The sequence below is a fragment of the Dipodomys merriami genome, unplaced genomic scaffold, assembly GCF_024711535.1.
Source record: "Dipodomys merriami isolate MVZ:Mamm:240054 unplaced genomic scaffold, mDipMer1.0.p SCAF_4, whole genome shotgun sequence".
Lineage (NCBI taxonomy): Eukaryota > Metazoa > Chordata > Mammalia > Rodentia > Heteromyidae > Dipodomys > Dipodomys merriami.
This window is the reverse complement of record NW_027205603.1, coordinates 79,194,664-79,221,337: the sequence shown is the minus strand read 5'-3', so window position 1 is coordinate 79,221,337 and position 26,674 is coordinate 79,194,664. Positions and strand designations below refer to the sequence as shown.

The 26,674-nt window shown below is 39.7% G+C and overlaps 1 protein-coding gene across 2 annotated transcripts in view; it reads left to right on the top strand.

Moving 5' to 3' along the window:
- Positions 1–26,428, top strand: part of Sntb1 (syntrophin beta 1) — a 227,115-nt gene extending 200,687 nt beyond the window's left edge. Inside the window, exons 5-7 of one of the 2 annotated variants that reach the window (XM_069991333.1) lie at positions 18,058–18,149; positions 20,424–20,614; positions 23,837–26,428. In XM_069991333.1, the coding sequence (XP_069847434.1) occupies positions 18,058–18,149; positions 20,424–20,614; positions 23,837–23,929 (376 nt within the window). In that variant the 3' untranslated portion in view covers positions 23,930–26,428. Of the gene's footprint in view, positions 1–17,952; positions 18,150–20,423; positions 20,615–23,836 lie in introns of both variants that reach the window. The other variant, XM_069991332.1, reaches the window with a different exon arrangement.
- Positions 26,429–26,674: the final 246 nt, after the last annotated feature.

The following is a 26,674-nucleotide window of genomic DNA, read 5'->3' as shown; positions in this document are numbered from 1 at the left end:
ACAAAGCCCACAGAAAATGTACTTTGGTGAAATAGGTTTTTAATAGACCTTTCAGGTTGGGTGTTATGGTTCATTGGTCATGGTCAGCTCTTTCAAGATGTACCTCCCAGGAAAAAAAAAAGATTCCTTCCTTCCTATGTAACATTGCTACAATGAGATGGCTCCTATTAGCAACTTCAAGCTGGGCTTCCAAATGAGTTGTGGAAAGTAGGTCCCCTCCCCAAATTGACATTGAAGCTCTTTGGTCTTTCCTTGAAAAGCTGGCTCTCTGGGGTAGAAGGCTGGCTGAGGCTCTTGCTTTCCATCAAAGGATTAATTCTGGAAGTGGTAGAAGGGAAACTGAAGTAAAGCAGAAGTTACCCCAGCACTTTCCTCAACCATTTCCCCTATTGCTTATCCAAGTACATTTACTTCCTCTGTGTTCCATACACTCATATTCTTTTATAGGAGTCTTTGGACATATAAGCTGTCCACTCAGGGGTTTTTTTTTAATTTAATTTTATTTTTTTTTGTGAACATACTGTACAGAGGAGTTATAATTACATGGGCAGGATAATGCGTACATTTCTTACCAAGCATTGCAGCCTCCTCCTTTGTTTACACTTCACATCCCTTCCCAGACTCCCCCCTCCCCCCCAATCCCAATCCTTCTCCTTCCCCCCCCCCCCCCGCACCTACATTGTAAAGCTTGTTTTGGACATGACAACTTGTACTTCTCATTGTTGCAACAGGTCCACCTGTATCCTTAAACAACTGGTTTTTCCCCATCTCCTCCACAAGTTATACTGACATCAAATATAGTGAAAGCAGGGGTTATACTGTGGGGGAGGGACATACAAAGCAACAAAGAGATAATCTTATAAATGCGTTAGAAACACATGCATGAAAGAAAAAAACATTAAAATACACATCTAAGGGTTCATTTTCCTGACATCACATTATCTGACCTTTTCTGCTTGACTCATACATATACTAGATATTACAAATAAGGGAAACCATGGGACCTATGTTTCTTTGGGCCTGGCTTACTTCACTTAATATAATTTTTTCCAAGTTTTTCCATTTCCTAACAAATGGTGCAATGTCATTCTTTCTGATGGAGGCATAGAATTCCATTGTGTATATATACCACATTTTCTTGATCCATTCATCTACTGAGGGGCATCTGGGTTGGTTCCATATCTTAACTATGGTAAACAACGCTGCAATAAACATAGTTGTGCTGGTAGCTTTATTGTGGTCTTGTTTGTAAACATTTGGGTAAATGCCCAAAAGTGGGATTGCTGGGTCAGGGGAGTTCTATGTGAAGTCTTTTGAGAAACCTCCATACTGCTTTCGAAAGTGGTTGAACAAGTTTACATTCCCACCAACAATGAAGTAAGGTTCCTTTCTGTCCACATCCCCTCCAGCATCTGTTGTTGTTAGAGTTCTTGATTTTTGCCGTTCTAACTGGGGTGAGGTGATATCTCAATGTTGTTTTGATTTGCATTTCTTTTATGGCTAGGGATGTTGAACATTTCTTCATGTGTCTATTGGCCATCCTTCTTTCTTCTTCAGAGAAGTTTCTCTTTAAGTCTTTCGCCCACTTATTTATTGGGCAGTTGTTTCTTTGAGGATTTGTTGTTGGGTGGTTTAATTTTTTGAGTTCCAAGTATATTTTAGATATGAGACCCTTGTCCGTTGTATGGCTAGTAAAGATCTTCTCCCAATCCATGGGCTTTCTATTGATCTTGCTAGCTATGTCATTTGCCCTGCAGAAGCTCTGCAACTTTATGCAATCCCATTTGTCCAACCTTTCTTTGATTTGTTGTGTTTCCGGGTCTCTATTCAGAAAATTTCGGCCTGAGCCAAGGAGACCTAGGGTTTCTCCTATTCCATCCTGTAATGTTTTCATAGTGTCTGCTTTGACTCTGAAGTCTTTGATCCATTTGGAGTTGATTCTGGTGCAGGGTGATATATAAGGATCTAGCTTTAGTTTTCTACATGTAGTTAACCAGTTTTGCCAGCACCATTTACTGAAGAGGTTGTCTTTCTTCCATTCTATTGTTTTAGCTCCCTTATCGAAGATTAGATGGCTATAGGTCTGTAGGTTCATTTCTGGGTTTTCAATTCTATTCCATTGGTCCTGAGGTCTGTTCTTATGCCAATACCAAGCTGTTTTGATTACTATGGCTTTATAGTAGAGTTTGAAATTTGGTATTGATATTCCTCCAGCAGTGTTCTTTCCATTGAGGAGCGTTTTTGCTATTCGGGGTCTTTTATTGTTCCATATGAATTTTTGGATTGCCTCTTCTATTTCCTTGAAGAATGAGGGTGGAATTTTGATAGGTATTGCGTTGAATTTGTAGATAGCCTTGGGAAGTATTGCCATTTTCACGATGTTAATCTTTCCAATCACTCAGGGTTTTTTTAATTGTTGTGTACTGCTAAAAAAGTGAAGCTTTGTCTGTTTAAAAAGTTATTTAAAAAATCATAATATGTACTAAACTTGTCTATGTCTTAATTTTTATTAGCAAATATGGAACTATGTGTTTCAAGTTTTATTATAGGTTATCTACTAATTAACCATCCTGGGTGACATTATCAAGAAAGCCATGATAATACCATTTGCAAAATAAGACTAAGACGGCAGTAAACCAGTGGCTAGCTCCTATGGGGCCTAGATCAAAGTTAAGTCGATTCTATTAGAGGGTTATAAAAATGTTCCCAATTTCAGAAACAACCAAATGTTTATTAAGATTCATGCTCTCAGGCCCTGGCCTTGTTTTGGATAAGTAGACTAGACTCAGGAGACAGAAGTGTTTTCAACAAGCATCAGGCTAATGTACTCACAGTTACATGATTAATGTGAGGTTCTATTCCTGTTTCACAAATAAGTAAACTGAGGAACTAAGAAGTTAAGTCATTTAGACCGAGTTGTATACTACTAATGACAGCTAGGAAATTCTGATTACACCTTCTGTTTTCTCTTTTGCTATTCTTTGCAACCTCAAGAACCTGACCTTTCTTCTTAGAGTTTAAATAGCTCTAAGGATTTTGCAAGTGTATCATAAATCTCTCTTCTTATTAGAACTCAGTCATGCAATTTTGCCCACTCCTGTCATTTAACAATCAAAAAACACAGCTACCCCAGGTGCCACCACGAAGTGAGACAGAGGGAGTTTGGTGTCAGCAGAGAGAGTGCCTACCCATGGCTTCAATGAGTGGTTATCAAAGTGTGGTCTTAACCTTTCAATATGGGTATTTGTTAATTGCATATATGTCTAGCCTAACAGCAAGCCAATAGAACCAGGAACTCTTGGAACGAGGCCCAGTCACACTATGACTTAATAAGCCCTGTAGATATTTCAGAAGCACACTGTAGTTCGGAAACCACTGGATTGGAAGCCTGTGCCCTGTGGTCTCCCTGTTCCCAGGATCCTTGGCTATGTGGGGAGTCCTGTGGTGACATTCTGCTTTTTTTCTTGAGGCTCTTAGTGCTGTTATACCTCAAGCTGGGATGGCCCCTGATGGTTCAACTCAAAATACTGAGGACATGACTTGGTTCTAGGTCCTCAGTATCAGCAGCAGCTTCTAGAATGTGGCATCTTCCTGCCCTTCCTTTTCATTTAACATGATCTTTTGGTATTTTGCGCTCTTCCGTGGTTTCATGCTAATGGCTGTATAGGATTTCATGGCATCAATGCCCCTTCCAGGATAGAAGTGCTAGAAACTTACCACCTGGCTCTAAATTCCACCTCTGCTTCTTACCAGCTTTGGAACCTGGGGCAAATTTTATTTGCCTCATTTTTTTATTTTGCCTATTTTTTTGTCTCAGATCACACATACGTAATATACAGATCATTCCTGATTGGATTGTGATATTAGTATCACACTATGTTTAGTCCTTAGGGTAGTGATTGACACATGATAAGGGCCAAATAAATTTAGTTGCTATTAACCTTACTTTTTAACCTTTTCTCTATTTGGAAATTTGTAAGTACATTTGCTGTATTTTTAAAACATCTGTGTTAAATTTGGGATCAACTAAAATCTAAACATGGTCATTAACATGCCTTTTAAGAAATCTTTTGATAACCAGCACTTAGCAAAATCAGGATAATGGAAAACCATCATATCTACTGAGAGGAAGGGGAAAAGTAATTCACAAAATCAGATTTGTTTGACCTGAATTCACATTCATGTTTTGTTCAGTCAAAGCCTGGTTTCTAGCCTTTCTGACCATGATATGTCCATACTGCCTGATCTCCTTTTCCTCTTCTGAAAATAAAATTGACTCATAACACTTATGGTAGGGTAATAATGAAAATTAAAATATGAACACAGTATCAGTCAGTCAAAACAAAGCAGAGGCTGAATATCTGTTATCCAAAATGCTTAAGACTAGAAAATTTTCAGATTGGGGACTTTTTATGTGTACATCTATTTGTATATATATATATATATATATATATATACACACATACATATATATATATATATATATATATATATTTGCAGAGGGGAAAAGTGAGCAAGATGTACAAGCAACACAACTTTATGATGTAGGTTTCTTTTTCACTTGTGGTCATATAGGTTCTCAAAGAATTTGGAATTTTGAAGCATTTCAGATTTTAGATGTTTGTATTAGGGATGCTGAATCTGTACTACAGACTTAGACAACAGAAGTTTAATTGTAAAGTCTGAAAGTCCTCTACAATTGGTTAAGGTGCCAATATGGTCAGTTGCTGATGGGGACCCTCTTGGTTTGTATACCACCTCCATCTTTCAGTGTCTTCACTTGGCTTCTTTTTGTGCATTCCTGGAAAGAGTACAAGTTCTCTGGTGCCTCTACATATGAGGGCATTAAGCCTATGAAATTAGAGGCCCATTCTAAGGACCATGTTTACCTTCACTAAATCCTTAGAAGCCCTGTCTCCAAATATAGTCACACTGGGGTGAAGTCTTCAACATGTGAATTTGGGATAGGGATACAACCCATTCAGCCCAATTTTGCTTTGCTCATAGTAATGATATATATACAGCTTTCTTTAGCATAACGCCTGACACATCACAGGACAGGGCTACAGCCAGACTTTTTCCTTCCCTTAGCATTGCTGAGAAGCTTAGTTTGGAATGTCGAAGTCAATCTCTTCCTTCACACAAGAGAGATTGGCTGGGACTAATGCCAGTAGGAAAGAGGTTTCTTCTAACTTGAATTACTTCCATTGGCAGTTTGTGGTTGAATTGTTTGTTTGGGTTTTTATTCAAGGCCCAGGAACATCTAATTTCCGTTTTTCTGGAAGATGAAAATTTGATTGGGTTTCATAGCAGTGGTACCAGAAATGCTTACAACATGTTCTTGGCACTGAACGCCATGCGGATAAGTTTGCGACCAGTCATCTCTCCTCCTGATACACTTCAAGGGTGCCTCTGTTCATTGGTGCTACAATTCCTAACAGCACACTCAAGAAGTTTGCAAATGTGCTGGTATTTTAGATAGTCTCAACCCTCAGCTTTTTATGAGTCCTTGGGAAAACATTTTTTGCTTAGCCAAAGTTTATTTGGTATTACTGAACATCTTTTAAGCAACAACAACAACAAAAGGTTCACTTGCCCATTTGGAGAAAGGGTATTGGGATTTTCTTTGTCATTACTGTCATAACTGGGACTTTCAATGGGCCTACAGAGAGTGAGGATTAAGGTCATAATATTTGTGGAATTCTAGAGAGGGTTGAACTCATAAATTCTAAATGCCCAGTCCTATCTGTCTCTGGCCCTGGTATTTGGCCAAAACTTCCAGAATTCAGAACTTGCAAAGAGAATGAAGCTTCTCCTGGTTTGCTGGCCTCCAAAAAATGGGGGGTCAAAGGGTGCATGTAACTAAAAAGAAAACTAATGAATATGCACTTCTTTATTTTCCTGCCACCTGGGAGCCAAGGACATCGATTTGCTACTGAATAGGTTAGATAATCTTTTTTTTTGGGGGGGGGGTCGGGTTGTGGGGCCTGAACTCTGGGCCTGGGTGCTGTCCCTCCGCTCTTCAGCTCAAGGCTAGCGCTCTACCACTTGAGCCACAGCACTACTTCCAGCTTTTTTCTTTTTGCTTATGGGGTGCTGAGGAATCGAACCCAGGGCTTCATGCATGCCAGGCAAGCGCTCTACCACTGAGCCACCTTCCCAGCCTCTAGATAATCTTTAGTGCCTAAGGAACTAACCTGTTTATAATGCTAATAGCAGTTGCAGTCTCCCCTCTCAGCCAACCCATTTATACATTGTGCCATTTGTACCTAGTGTGCCGATTGGGTATCACATCTATCCTCTTCTACTTCTGTAAACTCTCTGATTGTACATAAGAAATCATCCAAATGGGGAGATCCATGGACTTAGAAATTCTGGTAAACCAGGCATTGAATTTGAGAGCTCTATGTACAACATGATCTTGGGCAAAATTTCATTCTCTCATAATCCAAGTCTCTTCACTTGAATGATGAGACAATTTGTGGTAGGTTCTACTTCATATAGTTTCTTATCATTGATAGCATTGGTTGAAACAATAGAAGAATGTTAAGCATAAGAATGAGTCATACTAAATTAAGTGATTGGTAGATGTTATCCATTTTCAGATCAGAGGAAATAATTGAAGTCACAATATGAATGACTGATAATGTGACATAGTTGACTCTAGAGGAAACACTTCATTTCCTCCAAGAGGTCTGGTGTTTCAAGGTCTCTGAGGTAAAATAACTGAAGGGAAGTTGTTGGGCAGTGTGGAAGGAGTGAGGAATGTAGTCAGGGAGACAGATACCTTCATTAGCAGAACAAAACTAACACTAATGTCACTTGTACAGCAGATAGGTGGCCTGTGAGTGGCTTCTTCCTTCAGGCAAGCATGCTTAGTTCCATTTTAAGATAGAATTCTTAACTTTTATTTTATTGTAGAAATGCTGTACAGTGGGGTTACAGTTACATGAGTAAGGCAATGAGTACATTTCTTGTCGAGCATGGTTACCCCTACTTTGTTGTTCTCCCACTATTCTTTCCCTCCCCCACCCCTATCATTCCCCCTCCCCAAAAATGTGAAGTGCATTTCCAACATAATGTCTTGTATCATTGTTGCAATGGGGCATCCTGTGTCTTTGTTTCAGTGTTTTGTTATTCCCCTTCCCCAGGCTCCCAAATTAAATAAATGTATATACAAGAGGCAGGGTACCAAAATCACGTACAGTGACAACAGGGGATATACCATAGGGGGAAGACCATACAATAGAGACATTGAGAGTCTGCCATTAACCCCAACATTGTTGTGGACAGAAATTGTGTTCCAGTGGCAGAGAATTCTTTTAGGAAGCAAAAGGTAGGAGAGACAGAAAACCAGCTTAGTGGAAGAATTAGTTGTTCAGTGTACTCACTCATGTTTCATCCTCTCAGGTGCCTGTGTCAAGCACTTACATCATTCATAACAGTAAAACAGACTTTGCTTTAGTAATTACTACCTTCCATGGAGATGTTGACAAAGGTCTCTGTACTGTGTGTTCTGTACACTCCATGCCACCAAATTAAAGCATACATGGGACAAGAGGATATGTGGAAGATAATCAGAAGTTCCAAAGAATGTATTTTAGATTCACAGCTCTTAGCCAGGCACCTGTGGCTCACGCTAGCTACTGGGGAGGCTGAGATCTAAAGACAGTGGATCAAAGCCAGTCTACCCAGAAAAGTCATTGAGGACCTTATCTCCAATTAACCAGCAAAAACCCCTGAAAGAAGATGGAGGTATAGCACAAGTGGTAGAGCAACAACCTTGAGTGAAAATGCCAAATGATCACAAGGCCTTGAGTTCAAATCTCAGTCCCAACTCCCATGCAAAATAATTGTATAATTATAGCAGTGCTATATAGCATAAAAAATAGTTAACTTGAAAGATAAAATTTCCCAAGACTTTGAATTATCATGAGATGAAAATATCTATTAGATTTCTCATCTCATTTAGCTCTGGAGAAGAGGAAAGAAGAGCAGATAAAGAATCCTATGACTGACCCACAGTCAACACTTTACTTTTCCTGTCCCTTATCTTATCCCTCTATACCCGATGACCTGGAGTGTGACCCCTGTGTCTATGTGATAGAGGAACTTTGGACTCTGCGGGTATATTCATCTGGGCTCAAATTCTGAACTTTGTGGTATGCTGGGCAGCTAGTATACTACATTAAACCATGGATTCATTTTTCAGTGGAGCTCTGAATACTGTTTCCAGTCACTGAGACAGGAGAATACGTGGTTACAGCTTTCACTAGGAGAACAACCACTCTCTTCCTCTTATTGCCCGACTGCTGGCAGCTGGCTGTGGGTGGTCATAAGATTATGGGTAAAGGAGTAAAGGACAGTCACTTGTATTCACCATCCACTTGTCAAGAATGAGCTCTAAAGCTGGGCTCTGGTGGCTTGCGTCTGTAATTCTATATACTCAAGAAGTTGTGATCTGAGGATCACAGTTCAAAACCAGCTTGGGCAGGAAAGTTTTAAGCTCTTACTTGCAATTAATCACCAAAAATCTAGAAGTGGAGCTGTGTCTCAAGTGATAGAGAACTAGTCTTGAGTAATAAAGCTAAAGGACAGTGCCCAGGCCTTGAGGTGAAACCCCATTACGAGCACACGTGCGCGCATGCGCGCGCACACACACACACACACACACACACACACACACACACACACACACACACACACACACACACACACACACACACACACACACACACAGGTCTATGTCTTCAGGCTGCTTACTTTTTTGTATGAACTTGGTCTTTGTTATAGTCAATATCCTTCAAGAATGACAACTTTCTGAAGGATGGGGCTTTACTTGATTCTCACCTCTCTATTCAGGGAAAGACATTTAAAAGCTAGACATGAAACAATTGATCAGCTATTGGGAAGAGCAGTCCCTAAACAGGTCCTTCCATCTGACAGTTTGGTACTTTTATTGATTCTTTGTCCTTCCATTCTTTCCTAGAGTGTCTACTTACTGCTGGGCTCTATTGAGTAGCAAGTAGATAAAAGCATTTGAGATCATCAGACCATTTAAAGCACGCAACTAGTGCTTTTCCTCTCTCCTCTCTTTTCTTTTTCTATTTCCTTTCCTTTCTCTCCCTCACCTCCCTCCTCCCCTTTCCTTTTCCTTTCTTTCTGTGTTTCTACTGTAGCATCTGCTGGGAGATGCTAATTACAGCAATTAAGTAAAATGAGGATGTAATATTGCTTAGCAACCCAGTTACCTAATATGTGATTTTCCTAATTTGGCTGGATCTGTGTACTGCAACTGTTGTTGCTTTAATTAAGGATATTAATAATAATGTTTTGTATGCAACATTTTATGCAATATTCTCTTAACACCTATCTAGAATTAAATTAGTACATAAGAATCCCTTGTGAGGCAAGATTTTTTGTTTGTTTGTTTGTTTTTCCAAAAAGCAATCAGGTTAGCTAGAATCCATATCTGAGACCCCCAGAAACATCCAGTTCAGTATGTCAGTTGTTGGGTAGCGAGAGAAACAATTGTCTTGGCTTACTGTAAGAATAAATGTCTCTATTACAAGTTCATCTAAGTCTGGAACTTGAAATAGCCTTGCAAACAGTATGAGCTTTGTGGACTTCACCACTGGGGGCATTTGAAGTAACTTCAAGACATTTTATCCTTCCTTTTTATCTACATAGGAACCCATTTCTATGCATCTCTGAATCCACCCATTGAAAGTGAAATTGTAATGACTTCCACTTTTTTCAGAAAAAGTCAACATCTGTCCCCCTCCCCCACAAAAAGCTTAAGCAGTGAGTTAGTACTAAAAACCTGTATACTTACAGGAAGAAGCAGCAAATGGTGGTTGGGCTGTTCCCGTGAAATATTTTCACCCTAGCTACTTTTCTTTTTTGTACTGGCACTGAGGCTTGAACTCCTTTGTGCTCTGGCTTGACTTTGTCTGCCCCAGGCTGCATTCTATCACTTGAGCCACACCTTCACGTCTAGGATTTTGCTAGTTAATTTGGGATAAGAGTCTTATGGACTTTTTTGCCTCAATCCTCAAATCTCAGCCTTCTGAGCAGCTAAAATTGTAGGCGTAAACCACTGGTACTTGGTTCATCCTAGTTACCAGTTTTTGTTTTTGTTTTTTTCTCAGTCATGGGGCTTGAACGCAGGGCCTGGGCACTGTCCCTGAGCTCTTTCACTCAAGGCTAGTGCTCTACCACTTGAGCCACAGTGCCACTTCTGGTTTTCTGGTAGGTTAGAGTCTCATGGACTCTCCTGCCTGGACTGGCTTTGAGCCATGATATTGGCCTTCTAAGTAGCTAGGATTACAGGCAAGAACTACCAGCACCAGACCTGGTTACCTTTTAAGGTCACCTTTTTTTAAAATGGCTGGAGACATGGATCCAGAGTTAGAATGCTTGCTTGCATGAGTCTCTGAGTTCTGGGAAGAAAACAAATTACCTTTTTTTGGACTAATCTGGAAATTAGTATTCATTGGCTATAAACACCAAGTCTTTAGATTGCTATCAGCTTCTATGCTTTGTGTGGTTGAGGGGCTGAGGGAGAAGAGGAGTAATCAATCACTAATCACAAGCTTTGTATTCTAGCTCCTCATTTACCCATTCATGTAACAACCATTTGCTGAGTGCCACTGTGTGCAAATGGTTATATTGTAATCTATCCTGTGTTGACCACTATTCTGTGCAATGTTCTAGTATTACTTTATTTAATTCTCACAGTGTCATGAGGTAGGCAGATTATTATTATCCTCTGTTTGGAGTTAAGGAAACTGAGCTATGGGGTGTTTTAGAAACATGCCAAAGTCACCAAGTTAGTGAGAAGTGGAGCTGGGATTTGAATCCAGGTGTCACACTGTCTTCTCTACCTCTTTATACCAATGGCGCCACACTCTTGGCCCACTCTCAACCATGATATGACCCCATTCATGTTTTTCACTTATTCACACTCCTAGCCATTAAGAAATGTCAAATGTTGCTAGTGCTTTTGGCTTTGCGTGCAACCATGAGAATGTACAACTGCATTTTGCATTTAGTAACCAAGGAACAAAGCATGTCGTTGGGTTTCTTCAGCAGTTTCAGATAACACTTGGAAACTGGGTATAAATAGTGGCTTGAAAGTGTGTCCCAGGGTGCCAATATTTTTTCCATGGCTCAGTAAAGAAGTTGTCTTCCTTTGGGAGACAGTATTTTCTTAGTTGCTGTGGTTTAGTTCCTGTGACACATAAGAGACAGATGGTCATATTTTAATGGATACACAAATAGCTTAAAATGTAAAAATAATCGAAAGATAAATAATAGCTATTTCAGAATCCCCCTGAGACCACAACTCAGTACATATCTTTGGGAAGAATCTCGGGAGGAATGTAAAAAGGCTGTTTCTGATAGAATGGGGGAGGGGGGGAAATATCCCAGACAGAGATTTTAGCTCTACCTTTTTAAAATGTCCACCATGATGATTTGCAAGACCTTAATGTCCACTGACATACACTTGGCTGCCTTGTTCCCAAATGTGATCTACAAATGCAGAGCTCATTAGGAAGCCCTTCCATTGCTCCAAAATTTTGAAGCAATGCAACATAACACCATTGTGGTCTATGTATAATTTCCTTAGTAAAAATTAAGCTTGAAAATGTAAAAGAATTTGGAAAAAGCATGCACCTGTACAGTTCTACCACCAACATTTATGGAACACCTACCAGGTGTCAGGTAGAGTGCTAGAGAAGAGGGAATTCATCATAGAGATGATCAAGGTGTACCTTGAAGGAGAGAGAGATCTAAAGCAGGAGTCATTATGAAACAGTGGATAAAGAGATTAATAATGACACTTGGGGACCCAAAGGAGGATCTTAAACCTGAGATGGTGATATGGTTAGTTTCTCAACTCCCTGTGAGCTCAGATTCTGGTCAACAAGATTATTTTCCCCCCAATTTTCTCATCCAGCAGCTGCCATCTGAGTGTTCTTCACCTGCTGGCCACGGCTGGGGCACTTTCAACTGTGCTAGAGGTGTTCCTACCTCATCCAGCCTCTGCTTCAGCACTTCCACAGGTATCTCCAAAGGATGCTCCTCCTGAAGTAATTTTGAGTACTTTGCTGTTTTGGCCATTGTCATCTCACATTGCTTTTGTGCAGAACTGTATTCCCAATATCAGCATTTACCTTTGTAAAGGCTTAATGCATTGGAAAACATTAGTCAGAGGGGCCCAAAAGTGATCATGATACAAAATAATTAAGAAGCCCTTGCTAAAAGTGTGGCACCAGGGATCAGATGTTGTATTTCAGGTGCGATCTGATCGGTGCAGTGAACACAGGATGACCACCTGCTTAATTGTAGTAATGTACCTGTATTTACATTAGAGTTGTTGGCACCTTGGGGGTGAGTTAGCCATTGACTAAATTTCCAGTGGTGCTTTTCTACCATATCTCCCTTATTATTATTTTATTGTTGTTTGTTAGCTGCAGTGCTTAACTACCTTGCATCCTGACTCCTTAAATATTCTATGTCTATGTCTATTAAATGTCTATGTCCTCGATAACTTCTTAAAAGTCACTAAAATGTTTAGCAGGACAGGCATGGGGACATCAATCTGCCCTGATTCTTAAATAAATTAAACCATGAAGTCTGTAGTCATTTAGCAAAGTAAACTTTGCACCAATACTTCCTTTTTTAAAAGTCCAATATGGATATTGAAGGAAATGTTCAATATGTTCTTTCTGAATGATCAAGATTTTCTAGTAGTCTTGTTTCTGACTGAAGTTGTTTAAAATGAGTAAACCATACAGCCTTCCATGAATTACTATTTCTTCTTTTCCAAAACCAAAAATGAACATTTAGAAAGAAATTCATTGCAGATTCTTGGCTATGAAATAGGTAAGGAAATCTACTTTATTCAGTGTTTTGAAAATTTGAATATAAAGTCTACTTTTCTAATCTTCTGACCTCTCTTAATCTCCCTGGTTTCCCTGAAGCCCACTGAGTATCCTTGTACAGTATGTAAGTCCTTCTAGGTAAGGGCTTAATTCCTTTGAAGCAGCCCAGGGCTCATCTAGAAATGTCACTTTCTTCTGGACTTCCTTGTATGTTACTCAAATTCAAGTAAGTCTCACTGTTAGCTCAAGATCCATGTTAGCTGTGAGTAGTCAGAGAGAGAGAAACGATTTCTACTTTCTGGTAGGCCTTATTTCCAAACATATTGTTATTGGGTAATAATGGCATTGGAGAGGGATATTGTTCCATCCATAGCCTTTATTAAGTTCCAAAATGTTGGTGAGAAATATCAGCTGGTGGGTGGCGCATTTCTTTATTGACTGGTGGAATAAGTGAGTCTGTCACTTGGGAGTGTTCACCTGGAAGGGAGGGAGAGGGGCTCAAACAGGGCAGGGAGCTCTTCTGTGGCTCTTCAGAACACTCCCATATCCAACGGGATCCTACCACTGTGTCCCACAGGTCACAGTGTCTCTCATGTCTTCCGTACTGGAGAACAGAAGGTTAGTACAAAGGATTAATGAGGGCACTGGTGTGGGTTTCGTTTTCTATGGATCAGTTAACTTGAAGCTGGGCTGCTCCATTGCCACAGACTACCGCTGCTGTGTCCTTCCCTGGACATGGACAGTTTAGAACAACCCAGACACGAATAAATACAGGAAAGTATAGAAGAACAGCTTGCTACTCCAATATGAATCACCGACCGTTCAGATTAAAACAAACAACAGGTAAAACACTCAGGATGTGTTGGGTCACAATATGCATGATTTCAGTGCAGTGGAAGTCCTGTTTTGTTTTGTTTTGTTTTTGCCAGTCCCAGGGCTTGAACTCAGGGCCTGGGCACTGTCCCTGAGTTTTTTTTTGTTTGTTTGTTTGTTTTTTTGCTTAAGGCTAGCACTCACCACTTGAGCCACAGTGCCACTTCCGGCTTTCTGTACTGAGGAATTGAACCCAGGGCTTCATGCGTGCTAGGCAACAATCTACCACTATGCCACATTCCCAGCCCAGAAGACCTGATTTTAAAAATGGAAAAGTTTGGGTTTAATGCTATTTCAGTCAGTGTTCTCTCTCTCTCTCTCTCTCTCTCTCTCTCTCTCTCTCTCTCTCTCTCTCTCTCTCTCTCTCTCTCTCTCTCTCTCTCTCTCCTCTCTCTCTCTCTCTCTCTCTCTCTCCCTCTTTCAGTTTAAAGGTAACATTTAAGTTTTGTAATACATGTTTCTTCAACAAAAGCTTAATTGAAAAGTGAAAGAAATTAAATCATCTATGAAATTGCTCAACATTTTAATGGTTTTGTTCCCAAGCTCTTATTTTACATAGCTAAGTTACCTATTCAGAAGTCTACTCTAGATTCGTATTCATTCTTCACATAGTAAGTTATGAAATAATATTTTGCACCATACTGGGGCTTTAACTAAGTATTGTCCCTCAACTTTTTTCTTCTCAAAGTTGCTGCTCTACCGCTTGAGCCACGCTTTACTTCTGGCTTTTTGGTGGTTAATTGGATATAAGAATCTCATATAGACTTTTCTGCTGGCTTCAAACTGTTATCCTCAGATTTTCGTCTCCTGGGTAGCTAGGATGACAGATATGAGGCAATACAAAAATTTTTTTAAATTATAAATCTACATGTCTACAAGTCACTTAATTTCAATCTGGATTAAGTATCTTGTTGTTATCAATATACACATAGGTAGCAGAAACAACAATTCACTTTTGTCTCAGACATTATGTATAGTTCAGTAACAATATTGGTATACTCAAAAGAACCCAGAATTCAGCATGTCTGTTATTCCTTAGAGGACAAACCAAATAATATAAACATTAATTAATTCATAATTGATAAGTTGTCAAATCAATTTTTCCTCTTCTTTTGTCATTTCAATTAATGGGAATTTAGTGATGAGATGAACAAAGAACCCCAGTCATCCAATTGGGGTTAATCAATCACTAATCGTTCATGCATTCCATCAGTCAATAACCCCATTATCCAAGGTCTTCTGTTATTATTTCTCTCTGCACCAAAATGGGCATCTTCTCCATCATATGGCTCAACCAGATTCAGGACTTTCTCTCATACATGATTATATTCTGTAAGTGACTCAATTTCCCCTCCTCCAAAATATGAAATTGAATTTTCTAACAACTTACATTTCCAGTAATAGTTTCATAGTTGTCTTGAGAAAAATAAATATCGGTGGAAACTTCCTACATGTTGTGTGTGCACCAACCTACACACTCAATGTCTATGGTATCTGTGTACATTTTGTCTAACTTTGTTCCTGCCTATGCAATATATGCTGTCCCAGGTTTGTGACAGAGTTGAGTTAATCAGGATGGAAATTTAAGAGACAAACATGAAAAACAATTATAAGAAAACTAATTTTTGTTGAGTGTGGACTATAATAATTCAGTGCTTCCTATATTTTATTACATATAAAAGCCTAACCTATGGGTTAGGAATTATCTTTGTAAAACAAGAAGGCTGAAAGAAGGTGTAAGGAATAGAAATATTAATTGAGTTTAAGCCTCATGCTGGTTTCTGTGCTACTTAAAGCACATGGATCATTTTATTTAACCTTCACAGCACCACCTTCTGAGGTAATACTTTTTAAAAATTTAACACATGGCAGGTAGAATGAATGGAGTTCAAATGGAGTTTTCCATTGTCACTATTCATTTTAACATGCAGCCCAATACTATGCCCAGCTTATAATAGAGACGTGAAGATTTTCAAAGGGAAAGGTGAATATGGTTTCTTAAACAAATAAAATTTATCTGGATGCTGGTACCTGATGCGTATAATCCTCACTACTAGGGATATTCAAGTGTTAGAGTATCAGCCAAGTAAGTGTGAGTTCCTGATCTCAAACCCTAGTCCAACCAAAAAGAAATTTAAAAACAAAGATTAAAACACCTTTGAGCGAAAAACACTCATGAATAACAAGCGATCGCAATTCCTTTCTTAGTTTCCTGCAGGAAGGTATGTGCAGATACTTCTTCCTGATAAAATTTACCCAGTTCTCAATTCCTTCCACCTAGAATAGGCTTTAGAGACATATACTGTGTTCACTCTATGTCTGCTAGCAGCTTCTAAGTCACTCTTTCTTCCTTTCCATTCTAAAGTACCCTTCTCCCTTCTGAGCTGATTGCTCTCAGCCTGTGTACACGCCAAGTTCCTATCTGTGGATACTCAAAGTTACAGCCATCTCCCTTCTCATCTCTTTAATAAACCTTAACGCTAACAGGCTACTCAAATAGTCTTTTCTATTTGAATTGGCAAGGCAAATTATCTCTCTCCACCGAATCCCAATTTGGGATGTGAGAGAAAGCTCCTCAGAATTACACAACAAGCTTGTTACTAGAAACTCAGCAGTCTATAATGTGCTTCATTCCATCGATAGTTTTGTTCTACATTATTTAGGCTTACAGGAGAAAAACAAGCTTTTGAATTTCTTCTGGGTAATTTTCAATCTAGAGGTAACAAGCTCTTTGCCAAGGAAATAGCTCTCCCATCCACCACGTCGATAGACACCTGGCATTTCTATAGCACACGGTGAAGTGCTGCTTTTCTGTATTAAAAGATAAGGATGAAAATGCAAGTACCCTGGAGAGAAGTCGCATTTACAAATTATACTTAGGCAGCCCTGAAAATGATAGATATGAAAGTCTCTCCTAGAAGTAGGTTGAGATATCAAGCAGGAGAGAACATGAGTACTTCAAGGTGACATGCGAGAAGTAAGAGCCAACACCTGCTCAGAAGGGGGTGTGTTCAGCACTTTGGTCCTTCAGGCTTTCAGTCTGACCTTTCAGAAAATTATGGACCACGCAAGTCATAATTCATACTGGGGGAGGGAGGGTGATTTCTAAAGTCAATGTGAAAATCTCGACAAAAGGTGCCGTTTTCTATCGTCTCTCAAGAAGACTAGCACTACCAGTTGTGCTTTGGCTTTTAAACAGAGTGAATGGATCGCTATTGTTTTACTTGTGCCCCAAGTTGTTTGTTTGCATTCATTTCAGGTCTAAATTACATACCACAAATGTATGCCCAAAAGTACACTCAATATAGTCACATCCCCTGAACCACAAGAGACAGGGGAAACTTAAGTCTCCCACTGGGTCCATGGAATAGATCCAGTTGTCCCTCATGCTCAAGCTGGCATAGTTTCATGCTCAAGAATGGACAAGTGGAGACAAGCTCAGGCAAAATGTAAATGCTTTTCTCTCTCTGTTTCTTTATCTTCTTCATTAGCTGAGTAGCGTTGTATTTACACAAGTTAATATCTCATCATTGTTCAACCCCTCCTGCATACTTAATCAAATGCACCATCATTGGATGCTTCTTAGTCTCATTCTGCCATTGGAGAGAAGATGGCAGAAAGGAAACTAATATTAAGCACAGTAGACCCCGGTTTGTGATTAAAGAAATGAGATCACCATTTGAAGCTTTTACTAGACAGACCACACATAAAATAAAACCCATCTTGATGATTCTCTCTCTCTACCTGCTTCCCTTCTCTCTCTTTTGCTCTCTGGGTCTACTCTCTGTGCATGTCTCTATGTCTATCTCTCTGTGTCTGTCTCTATGTCTGTCTCCCTCTGTCTGTCTGTCTGTCTGTCTCTATCTCTGTCCCTGTCTCTGTCTCTGTCGCTGTCTGTCTCTCTGTCTCTCTGTCTCTTTCTGTCTCTCTCTGTCTCTCTGTCTCTCTGTCTTTCTTTGTCTCTCTCTGTCTCTCTGTCTCTCTGTCTCTGTCTCTGTCTCTCTCTCTGTCTCCCTCTGTCTCTCTCTCTCTGTCTCTCTGTCTCTGTCTCTGTGTGTCTGTCTGTCTGTCTGTCTGTCTGTCTGTCTGTCTGTTATTCTCTCTCTCTCTCTCTCTCTATATATATATATATATATAATATATATATATATATATATATATATATATATATATATATATATATCTCCAGGCTGGTCCACTCAGGTCCAGGGAAGGGATCACCTCAGGCTGGTATGGATCTGTCATTTGCAACACGAACTGGTACCAAGCAAGGAATTGAAACGCATCTCTTCAGGGCAGAGATCAGCAGAGACCTCTCCCATTGGACTAGGAGCATAGTACAAGGGTGTCACAACTCAGCGGAGCTCATCACTGAAGTTACCACCGGTGAGTACTGCAGGATACAAGCTACCAATACCACTTACAGAAAGGACACCTCCTCTATACTGGTCCCAAGGCAGTTTCCATTACCTTTTGAGGCACTTGAGATATCGGAGATACACCTACATTCTTCCCAACTAAAATAGCATCAAGGGTTTTTATTATATCATCTTCATTCAAGAAAAATTGGGAGCTTGGATAGTCAATCATCGTTCTCCTACCTGTAACCAGGGGTATTTTCTTAAAGGGAGGGGACTTTGAGGTGTGATCAAGTAAGGTTTATTATTTAATAATAATAATAATAAAAGCAAAAGTGAGTTAACATGGGTAGCCATCACTAAATCTATGTCACTGTCTTTCCTTGTCCTTGAACGGGAGGAGTGACTGAAAGTAGAGCTCATGGTTTCTGCCCAGAAAGACTCAGACCTGTTAAAGAGCACACCCGTGGAAGAGATCTGCCCTAAGTACAAGTTGAGAAATGCCACACCATCTGGGGAGACCATCCATGTTTTCATCAGAGTGCCAAGTGAAAGCTACTGCATTCTGCAAGCCATAGAAGTCCTACTTCATCCTCCCAACCCTGAAGATCTCCTCTCTCTGAATGGAGGAGAAAAGCTGAGAGATCTTATCAAGGCCCTACCCCATATCCCTCCATCTGTCAGGCGCCAGGGTATGGCCACAGGGTCAAGAGAGCTTAAGTTTTGAAAGCCAAACTTATGGGATCGACCTCTTCAGGCTTTAGGTTTGTTGTTTGTTTTCTTTTGAAACTTACAGTATTGGAGTAACAGTCCTGCTTCAAAAGCTTGTGGTAATGTTCAGCTCAGCATGTTTGTAGAAAGCTGAGCAAAGCTAATGATGGCATGGAGTAAGCTTCGATCAATTGTGTTTTACTAGCGAAGAAAATGTCCTGTTTGGCTTTTTTCCTTTAAAAAAAAAAAAACTCGGTTAGATGTAGATCAAAGCCTGAGCCAATTGACCTTCCTGAGTCTGTGAAATGTAGTGTTTCCTGAGGGAAAAATAAATGCCCAATTGGATACTTTCTAACCTTTCTCAGAACTCTTTGAGGAAGGATTTAAAATGATATATTCACAGTTCTTCCTAAATAGGAAATAGGATGTTGGTGGCTCTTTTCCTCTTCCCCTCTCTGTCTAGCTCGCAGACTTTTAAAAGACCTGGACTCTTTTCCTAAACCCAGTAAGACTCTCAGATGAAAGCTGGCATCTGGCCTGCTCTGAAGGCTTTGGTTCCTTTGATTTGGAGGAGACCCCCTGGATAGCTCCACCCTCCAGGCTCCTGGTGGCCCATAGGCCAGGGCAGGAAATAACGTGCTTCACCAAAGGTGCCAGGTAGGAGAGGTGTCTGCAACAGCATTTCCTGGGCTCAAGGTCATCTGGGAAATTAAAAGATCTCATCTTACATTTCTAAAAGGACTTTTGTGCAACTTCCTTTTAAAATTAAACGTTAGATTATTTTTAAACTACTCCCTCTTGACCTCTCAAGTATGTTATATTCGTAAGTGTGTTACACATAGTAAGGGAATTTCACTCTTTTCCTACTGCCATTATAACACTGTGTGTAAGAGTGTACGATGATGATGGTGATGGTAATGAAGATGATGATGGTGATGATAATGACGATTCAGAGGTGATTTGCTTTATTCAGAGTTAATCTCTATTGTTTCCGGCTTAAGCCGAGGCAAGGTATATCTAATCATTAGAAAGTAAAATCTATTTGTAAGGATTAGGTCCAGAAAACATTGATAAAAGGAATTCTCTCCCTTTATAGCCCTCAGTTCTATGAGGCTAGTTAAACTACAATATCAAAATCAATCCAAAGCCTGGCACCGGTGGCTCACGCCTGTAATCCTAGCTACTCAGGAAGCCTAGTTCTGAAGATCTGAGTTCAAAGCCAGCCCAGGCAGAAAAGTCTGTGAGATTCTTATTGCCAATAAATTATCCTCCCTCCTCCCCCCCACCAAAGAAAAGCCAAAGTGGACCTGTGGCTCAAGTAATAGAGTGCTAGCCTTGAGCAAGAAAGCTCAGGGACAGCACTCAGACCCTGAGTTCAAGCCCTAGGAATGGCATTTAAAAAAAAAATCAATCCAAGGACAATATTTTGTGAACACTGGCTGTGTAGTTGCTTTTAACTTTAGTAAGAAATCTGTGCCCAGTCCTGCACCTATTCCTTCAGACTAGAAGTATTAAGTGCCTGGGTAAATGGATTGATGAATGATTTCCACCATTTATACTTCTCTCTTTCTCCCTCTCTCTAATACCCCAGCTTGCACCTACAGAAACCAGGAGTGCCGTTTGACCATACACTATGAGAATGGATTTTCTATTTCTACTGAACCACAGGAGGGTGCCTTTCCTAAGACAATCATTCAATCCCCTTATGAGAAGCTCAAAATGTCTTCCGATGATGGAATCAGGATGCTCTACTTAGACTTCGGAGGCAAAGAAGGAGAGATTGTAAGTGTGCTTTCTTTTGACAATGTGATTTCATATATCCATTCTTCAACATAGCTAAAATGACTTGGACACCTTAATGCTGCTTTAATTTCATTAAGTATTTGACTGTTAACATAGTACCTATAGGCCTATGTTTTGTTTGATCCTTGAAATACAAAGATTGAATTCATTTATATCAAATGGTTTTCAATTATTTCAAAGGTCTTTTCTTTGGTCTCTTTATTATTAGAAGAAATCATAAATAGTTGAATCAAAGGGAAGAATCTTTTGTAAGGTTAGCGTTAAATTCTTATCAAATGAGGTCTCAGCATCTTAAAAAAATTACAGTTGCTTTTTAAATGTATCAAGCATCTAATATACACTGGACATTATCCTGGATGTTAGTGAGGCAGTGAAATAAGCCGAGCAATCTTTACCCATTAAGGAGGTCTCTGAAGAGCAGAGAGGACAGGCCAGGCACTGGTGGCTCATGCCTGTAATCCTGGCTAGTCAGGAGGTTGAGATCTGAGGATCCTGGTTCAAAGCCAACCCAGGCAGGAAAGTCTATGAGACTCTTATCTCCAATTAACCACCAAAAAACCGGAAGTGTCCCTGTGGCTCAAGTGGTAGAGTGCTAGCCTTGAGCTGAAGAGCTAAAGGACAATGCCCAGGCCTAGAGTTCAAGCCCCAGAACCAACCAAAAAAAAAAAAAAAAAGAGTAGAGAGGACAAGAGGAAACAGGATACACTTAATAAGAAGCAAATTAGAAAGGTGGGGTAAAAAGGGAAAAAAAAAACAGTCAACTTTACTTGAGTAGAAAAAGACCAGAGCCGAGTACAGAAGTTTAGGGCTAATATCAAATAACATCTAACAAAATTAGCTTGATCAGTTAAGATAGCATTTCTATTCCTTATATGAATGGCCCAGATGTTTAAACAATTCTCTAATGGTCACTGCAGCCTAATGAAAAAGTATCTGACTTCAGTTCCATAGAAGATGAGAACCAAACACATTTCCTCTCTCCAGCAAGTATAGTTCTTGGCATTTCTCAAAAAGACATAGTTTCTCATTTAAGCCCTTAATTCTGCAGTAACTTCTCTTGGTTCAGATTTTCCCTGGTGATCAGTTTAGTCAACAACAAGCATTCATTGATTTCCCATTGATAAGAGAGCTGGGGAACTTCTAAAACAGAAATAAACCTCCATTTATAAAATCTAGTTATTTCTATGGGCCTTCTGGTTCCCCTACTCACATCTCTTCAGTAGTTCTTCTTGTGTGGATTTCTTGATGACTTTCTGGAAACCGTTAGGAATTTCCTACCAGGGGCTAACTGGAGGAAAAGGCACAGAGTATAAGGGACATTTAGTTCCAAATTTTGCACCACTGTTCTACATGGTGGCACTATAGACAAGGCTGCCCACGATGCCAGACCATTACCTAACAGTTAGTATTCATTCACTTTTGGAGAACTTTTCCCAACCAACCACCTTTCTAATTTTTACAACAAGCCCACAAAACACCACTGGAATGTGTGTGTGTGTGTGTGTGTGTGTGTGTGTGTGTGTGTGTGTGTGTGTGTGTGTGTGTGTGTGTGGGATTCAATATTTTAAGTATAGACTGAAGGATCTGTTTGGAAATAGTGATTTGAGACAAAGTCCATTTTCCTAAGAATACTTTGCTACTCTACCAATCATCCAACTCCATACTTTTTCCTAAAGGTAAACAAGACACTAGCAACATGGAAAAGAACACCAATCAATCCCCTATGTTAGCCATAGCTTAAAAATTCAAGGCTGTTTTTACCCATGAGGAAAATCACTTATGTCTAAATTTCAGCCTTTCTGACTGTAATTACAACATGACTGGGAAGTTTTAAAGAAAGCTTTCTCTTAAACTGCAGGTACATTAGGTTGATGAGCTCAGGTCCCAGTACACAAGAGTGGCAGGGAGGCCGTGAGCCCTTCAGCGGGTGAGAGGAGAGCAGGGATGAGTTGTAGCAAACATAAGAGGCTGAGAATCAGGGTTTTTTTTCCCAGAATTTTCTTTCTGAAATTGAAAACAACTCACCCGTTGTCTTGGCCAAGTTGTTTTATTTCTCCGGGTCTGAGTCTCCCCATTCATAAAATACAAGAGAGAGAAATGGGCAGGCGAGAATGTTCCTTTGGAAACGTTGCTCCTGTATTAGTGACATTGAATGTCATGGTCTACCAGAGAGACTTGTGTGTGTGCGTTCACACCTGCTGTTGACCGCAAGAGCTGTGATTCCAGAAAGCTTTACAACTTGTCTCAGTCTTAGCTTTATCACGTAAAGATGAAGATAGGAACAAGGTGCTGCTTCATAGACATTTTGTGGGAGAAAAATCTAACAAGATCCTAGGTAGGATAGTATCTGAACACTAATCAATACAGCCTCTGCTTTGGTAGATGTTTGTGTGTGCTTGGGTTGTGATTCTTCTTTCCCAATACTGTCATCATTATCATCATAAAACTGGGGGCAGCAGAAGAGAAGACAATAGCTCCCCCGGTTTTCATAAATTAGATCACCTGGTAAAACTCAGCTTCTAAAAGACCTTCACACTTTGACCCTGCCTACATATGCTAGGTTCTGCAGGAGCCCTACCACGAAGACAGAGCTTTAGGGGTCACCTCCATAGACATAGGACATGCATGCTGACAAGGATAAGAATAGAGGACGAGGGTGACACAGCTGTTGGATGGGGGCTCTGGGGTCATCGTTGACAAGGGATTTTTATGTGGTATAACTTAGTTAATACTCACCTGCACCTTAGACCTGTCCCTTACTAGAACTGAAAACTGCTAAGTGACTTGGCCAAGATTCCACATCTACAAGGTGTCAGAACCCAGACTCACCATCTTCAGATGGGAGATTTAGTACTGCTTCATGCTATAATAAACCCAACATAAATATCACTATTGTGGAATCCAGAATAAATTGTTTAGACAGTCAAGAAGGGGAGCATCCATATTTATGGAGTTGCTATAGATAAATTTCATGGAAGCTATTTCAGGAAATAAAAAAAAACTTATGTGAGATGTAAGGAACCAGTTCAAAGAGTGATTCCTTTATCTCATTGGGGGGCCATGATTTTAAAACATAATTGCTCCAGTTAACACTGAAAGGCTGGAAGTGCATATAGATTCGTTTGATGTGTAAATCACTGTTTGGTATCAAGCATTAATTTAAAAAACCTCTCACGCTCTCTTCTTTTTTTTAAATTTCAGCAACTGGATCTTCATTCCTGCCCCAAGCCAATTGTTTTCATCATTCATTCCTTCCTGTCGGCTAAGATTACAAGACTGGGCTTGGTGGCCTGAACAGAGAGGGGCGACTTGCCTGGGGAAAGGAGAAGCATGAGGCCACCAGGGGGCGACATCAGACACCACCGATAGTGAGCAGGGCAGTGGATGTAGCCCTCCACAGTCAGCTTAGGGTTCAGGAGTGCGAGTTTTGTCTCAGGCTCCTCTGTCTGGTGCAGCAACACCAGGGGAACCCTAAGAAATTACCATGAGGGATATCAGAAATAAATCTTAGCACAGAGCAAGGTTAAAGCAGTGAAGGCCAGTGGAATACACATAGCCTGGCTTCTAAATAATGACAAGCAAGGACATGGCCATTAAGAATAGCATGTGCAGATCTTAATCATAACAGTCTCTAAGCAACTGGTTCACCCAAGTAAGCCAAGGCCGAATAGATGAGATATGGATATTTTCATCTACTCCCCCCAACTCCACCACCTAGCCCCAGGAACGGTTATCTCCCCGTTTTATCATGATTTCTTCATTCTAGTTGAGATGACTTTCACTGGGAGGGGAAGATAAATACTTCCAATGAAAGCCTACTTCTTATTGGAGTATGAAGCAGCTGTTGCATTTATTTTCTTAACCAAGTATCTGTTGGTGGTGTAGAATGATTCCAAAGTGCTGCCATCCACCTACACGGTGCAGAAATTACACAAAGTGTCAGATCCAGATCCGAGCTGTAAGTTGGTGGAATCAGAGCTGAGACAGAGTGCTTACATTGTGAAGCTTTGTGGAAGAATGGTCTACAAAACCGATAATTCATTGTAGGATAGCATACGCAACCAAGATATGGTCTCTCAAACCCAAGACTAAAACCTTTATGGGCTAAACAAACAAACAAATTATGCTTCTGGGGCATGTAAATTTCCATGGTTGAGGTGAACTAGTTGTTTCCATTTCGTGATAGTGAAAGTTCGGAGCAGCTGATGACCTGTTTTCCTACCCATTTCCTACACATGCATTTTCTTCCATTCTTTTCTTTTTCTTGCCCCTAATATTTTTAATGAGCCTGGGAATCTTACTCCATTCATCCCTCATAAAAATATATTCCCTTCAATGGATTTAACTCACTTCTTTACAGTTAAACATCCAATCAGTCATTTCAGGGCTAAGTCTAGAAAACTGAAGTGTTACATGTTGCTATGTGTGGTAAGAGTCTCGTATTGTTTAATCCTGTTTTACCACAACACATGTATGTGGGCATGCATTTTTGAACACGTAACGGAGAAGGCTCATTTAATTCTAGATGATGCTGGGATTTACATATGAACCCTGTACTGTAATCAGATCTACTGCTACCATCTGCAGCTCTATTGGAATTCCAGAAAAATAAGACAACCATCTGATATTTTTCTACAAGAATATGTTGACACAGTATAGAGCACACTACTGACTTAACACTTCGGCTTTTATGTTTAAAGATTAATTCACCCATGATTTTGGAGTCATTTTCCTCAAAGCTCAATCAGAATTAGAACTTGTGTTTATTTCTTCCCTGAGGTTTACCTAGACCTGTGGTCTGCATTAGATCTGCGTGTTTCATGAGTCCTGTGTTAGTAAATACCTATGCAAAGAGCTTTAACAAGTGAAACTCTTGAAAGAAGTGTGAGTTTGCTCCATTTATATCTATTGAGTTGCACTTTTACTTTCCCCAAAATATGCATCATATGCTAGTAGCTTCAAGGTGCGTTGATTGAGAGGTGTTTTGGCTTGGGAGTGGAATAGGACTTTTGATAAGAAAAATTTTGCTAAATACAGAGTTCTGGAAAGGCTACACAAAGGCCACCATTGCTGGCTTCCTTAAAAGCTCTATGTGCATCGTGATTGTCCAAGAAGGGGTGAAGTGTGCCATTCCTCATATTTACCTATGGAACTCCTTTCTAAAAGAGCATCTTGTGAAGCTATGTTTTCTGCGACAGTGCTTTAGAAAACACAGCTTTAGTCTGTTAACTTTCTATCTGTTTCCGATTTTCAAATGCTGAAGAGTGAAGTCATAGCTTAAATAATGTAGGAAAGTATTGATGTAAATTATATTGCACTCTTTCACTATATATTTTCAAAAAAATCACTGGAATGTTGTTATACAAGAGAATTATACTTGTGTATTGTAAATAACATATTAAGATGCGTATATTAATGCCAATAGTTTAATTCAACAATATGTAATCCAAGGTGCTCGGTACTACATGAAGTATGAGTTAAATACTCATAATTAAGTTCAAAGATCCTATTATATATTTATAGACAGATTAAAATGACCATAATTACAAATATTATTTCTTCACCACTTACGTTTTGGACTGATTCATATGTGTGCAAGGGTCAACAGAAATTATATCCTCTACATTTATAAAATTTTAATTTAAAATATTTATATTTTAGGGAAAATATATTTGAATAAAACTGATGCATTTTCTGAAGTAAACTAAAATGTGTTATTAGCAAGAAATAGAAACTTTTACTAAGAAAATTGTGTTTATGAATCATTTTTTTCTTCCCAATTAAAGTGTACCATATCAGAATGGCTATGATGAATTAATTTCAAATGTTCAATTTTTTTCATGTTGAATGTGTGTGTGTGTGTGTGTGTGTGTGTGTGTGTGTGTGTGTGTGTGTGTGTGTGTGTGTGTGTGTGTGTGTGATACTAGGGACTGAATATAAGGCATAGCCCTTATATTGATAGGCAGCATGCTACCTCTTGAGAAAGTACATCTCCAGCCCAAGATGTCTCAGTTTGAAGTTTTTAAGAAGTTACAGTAA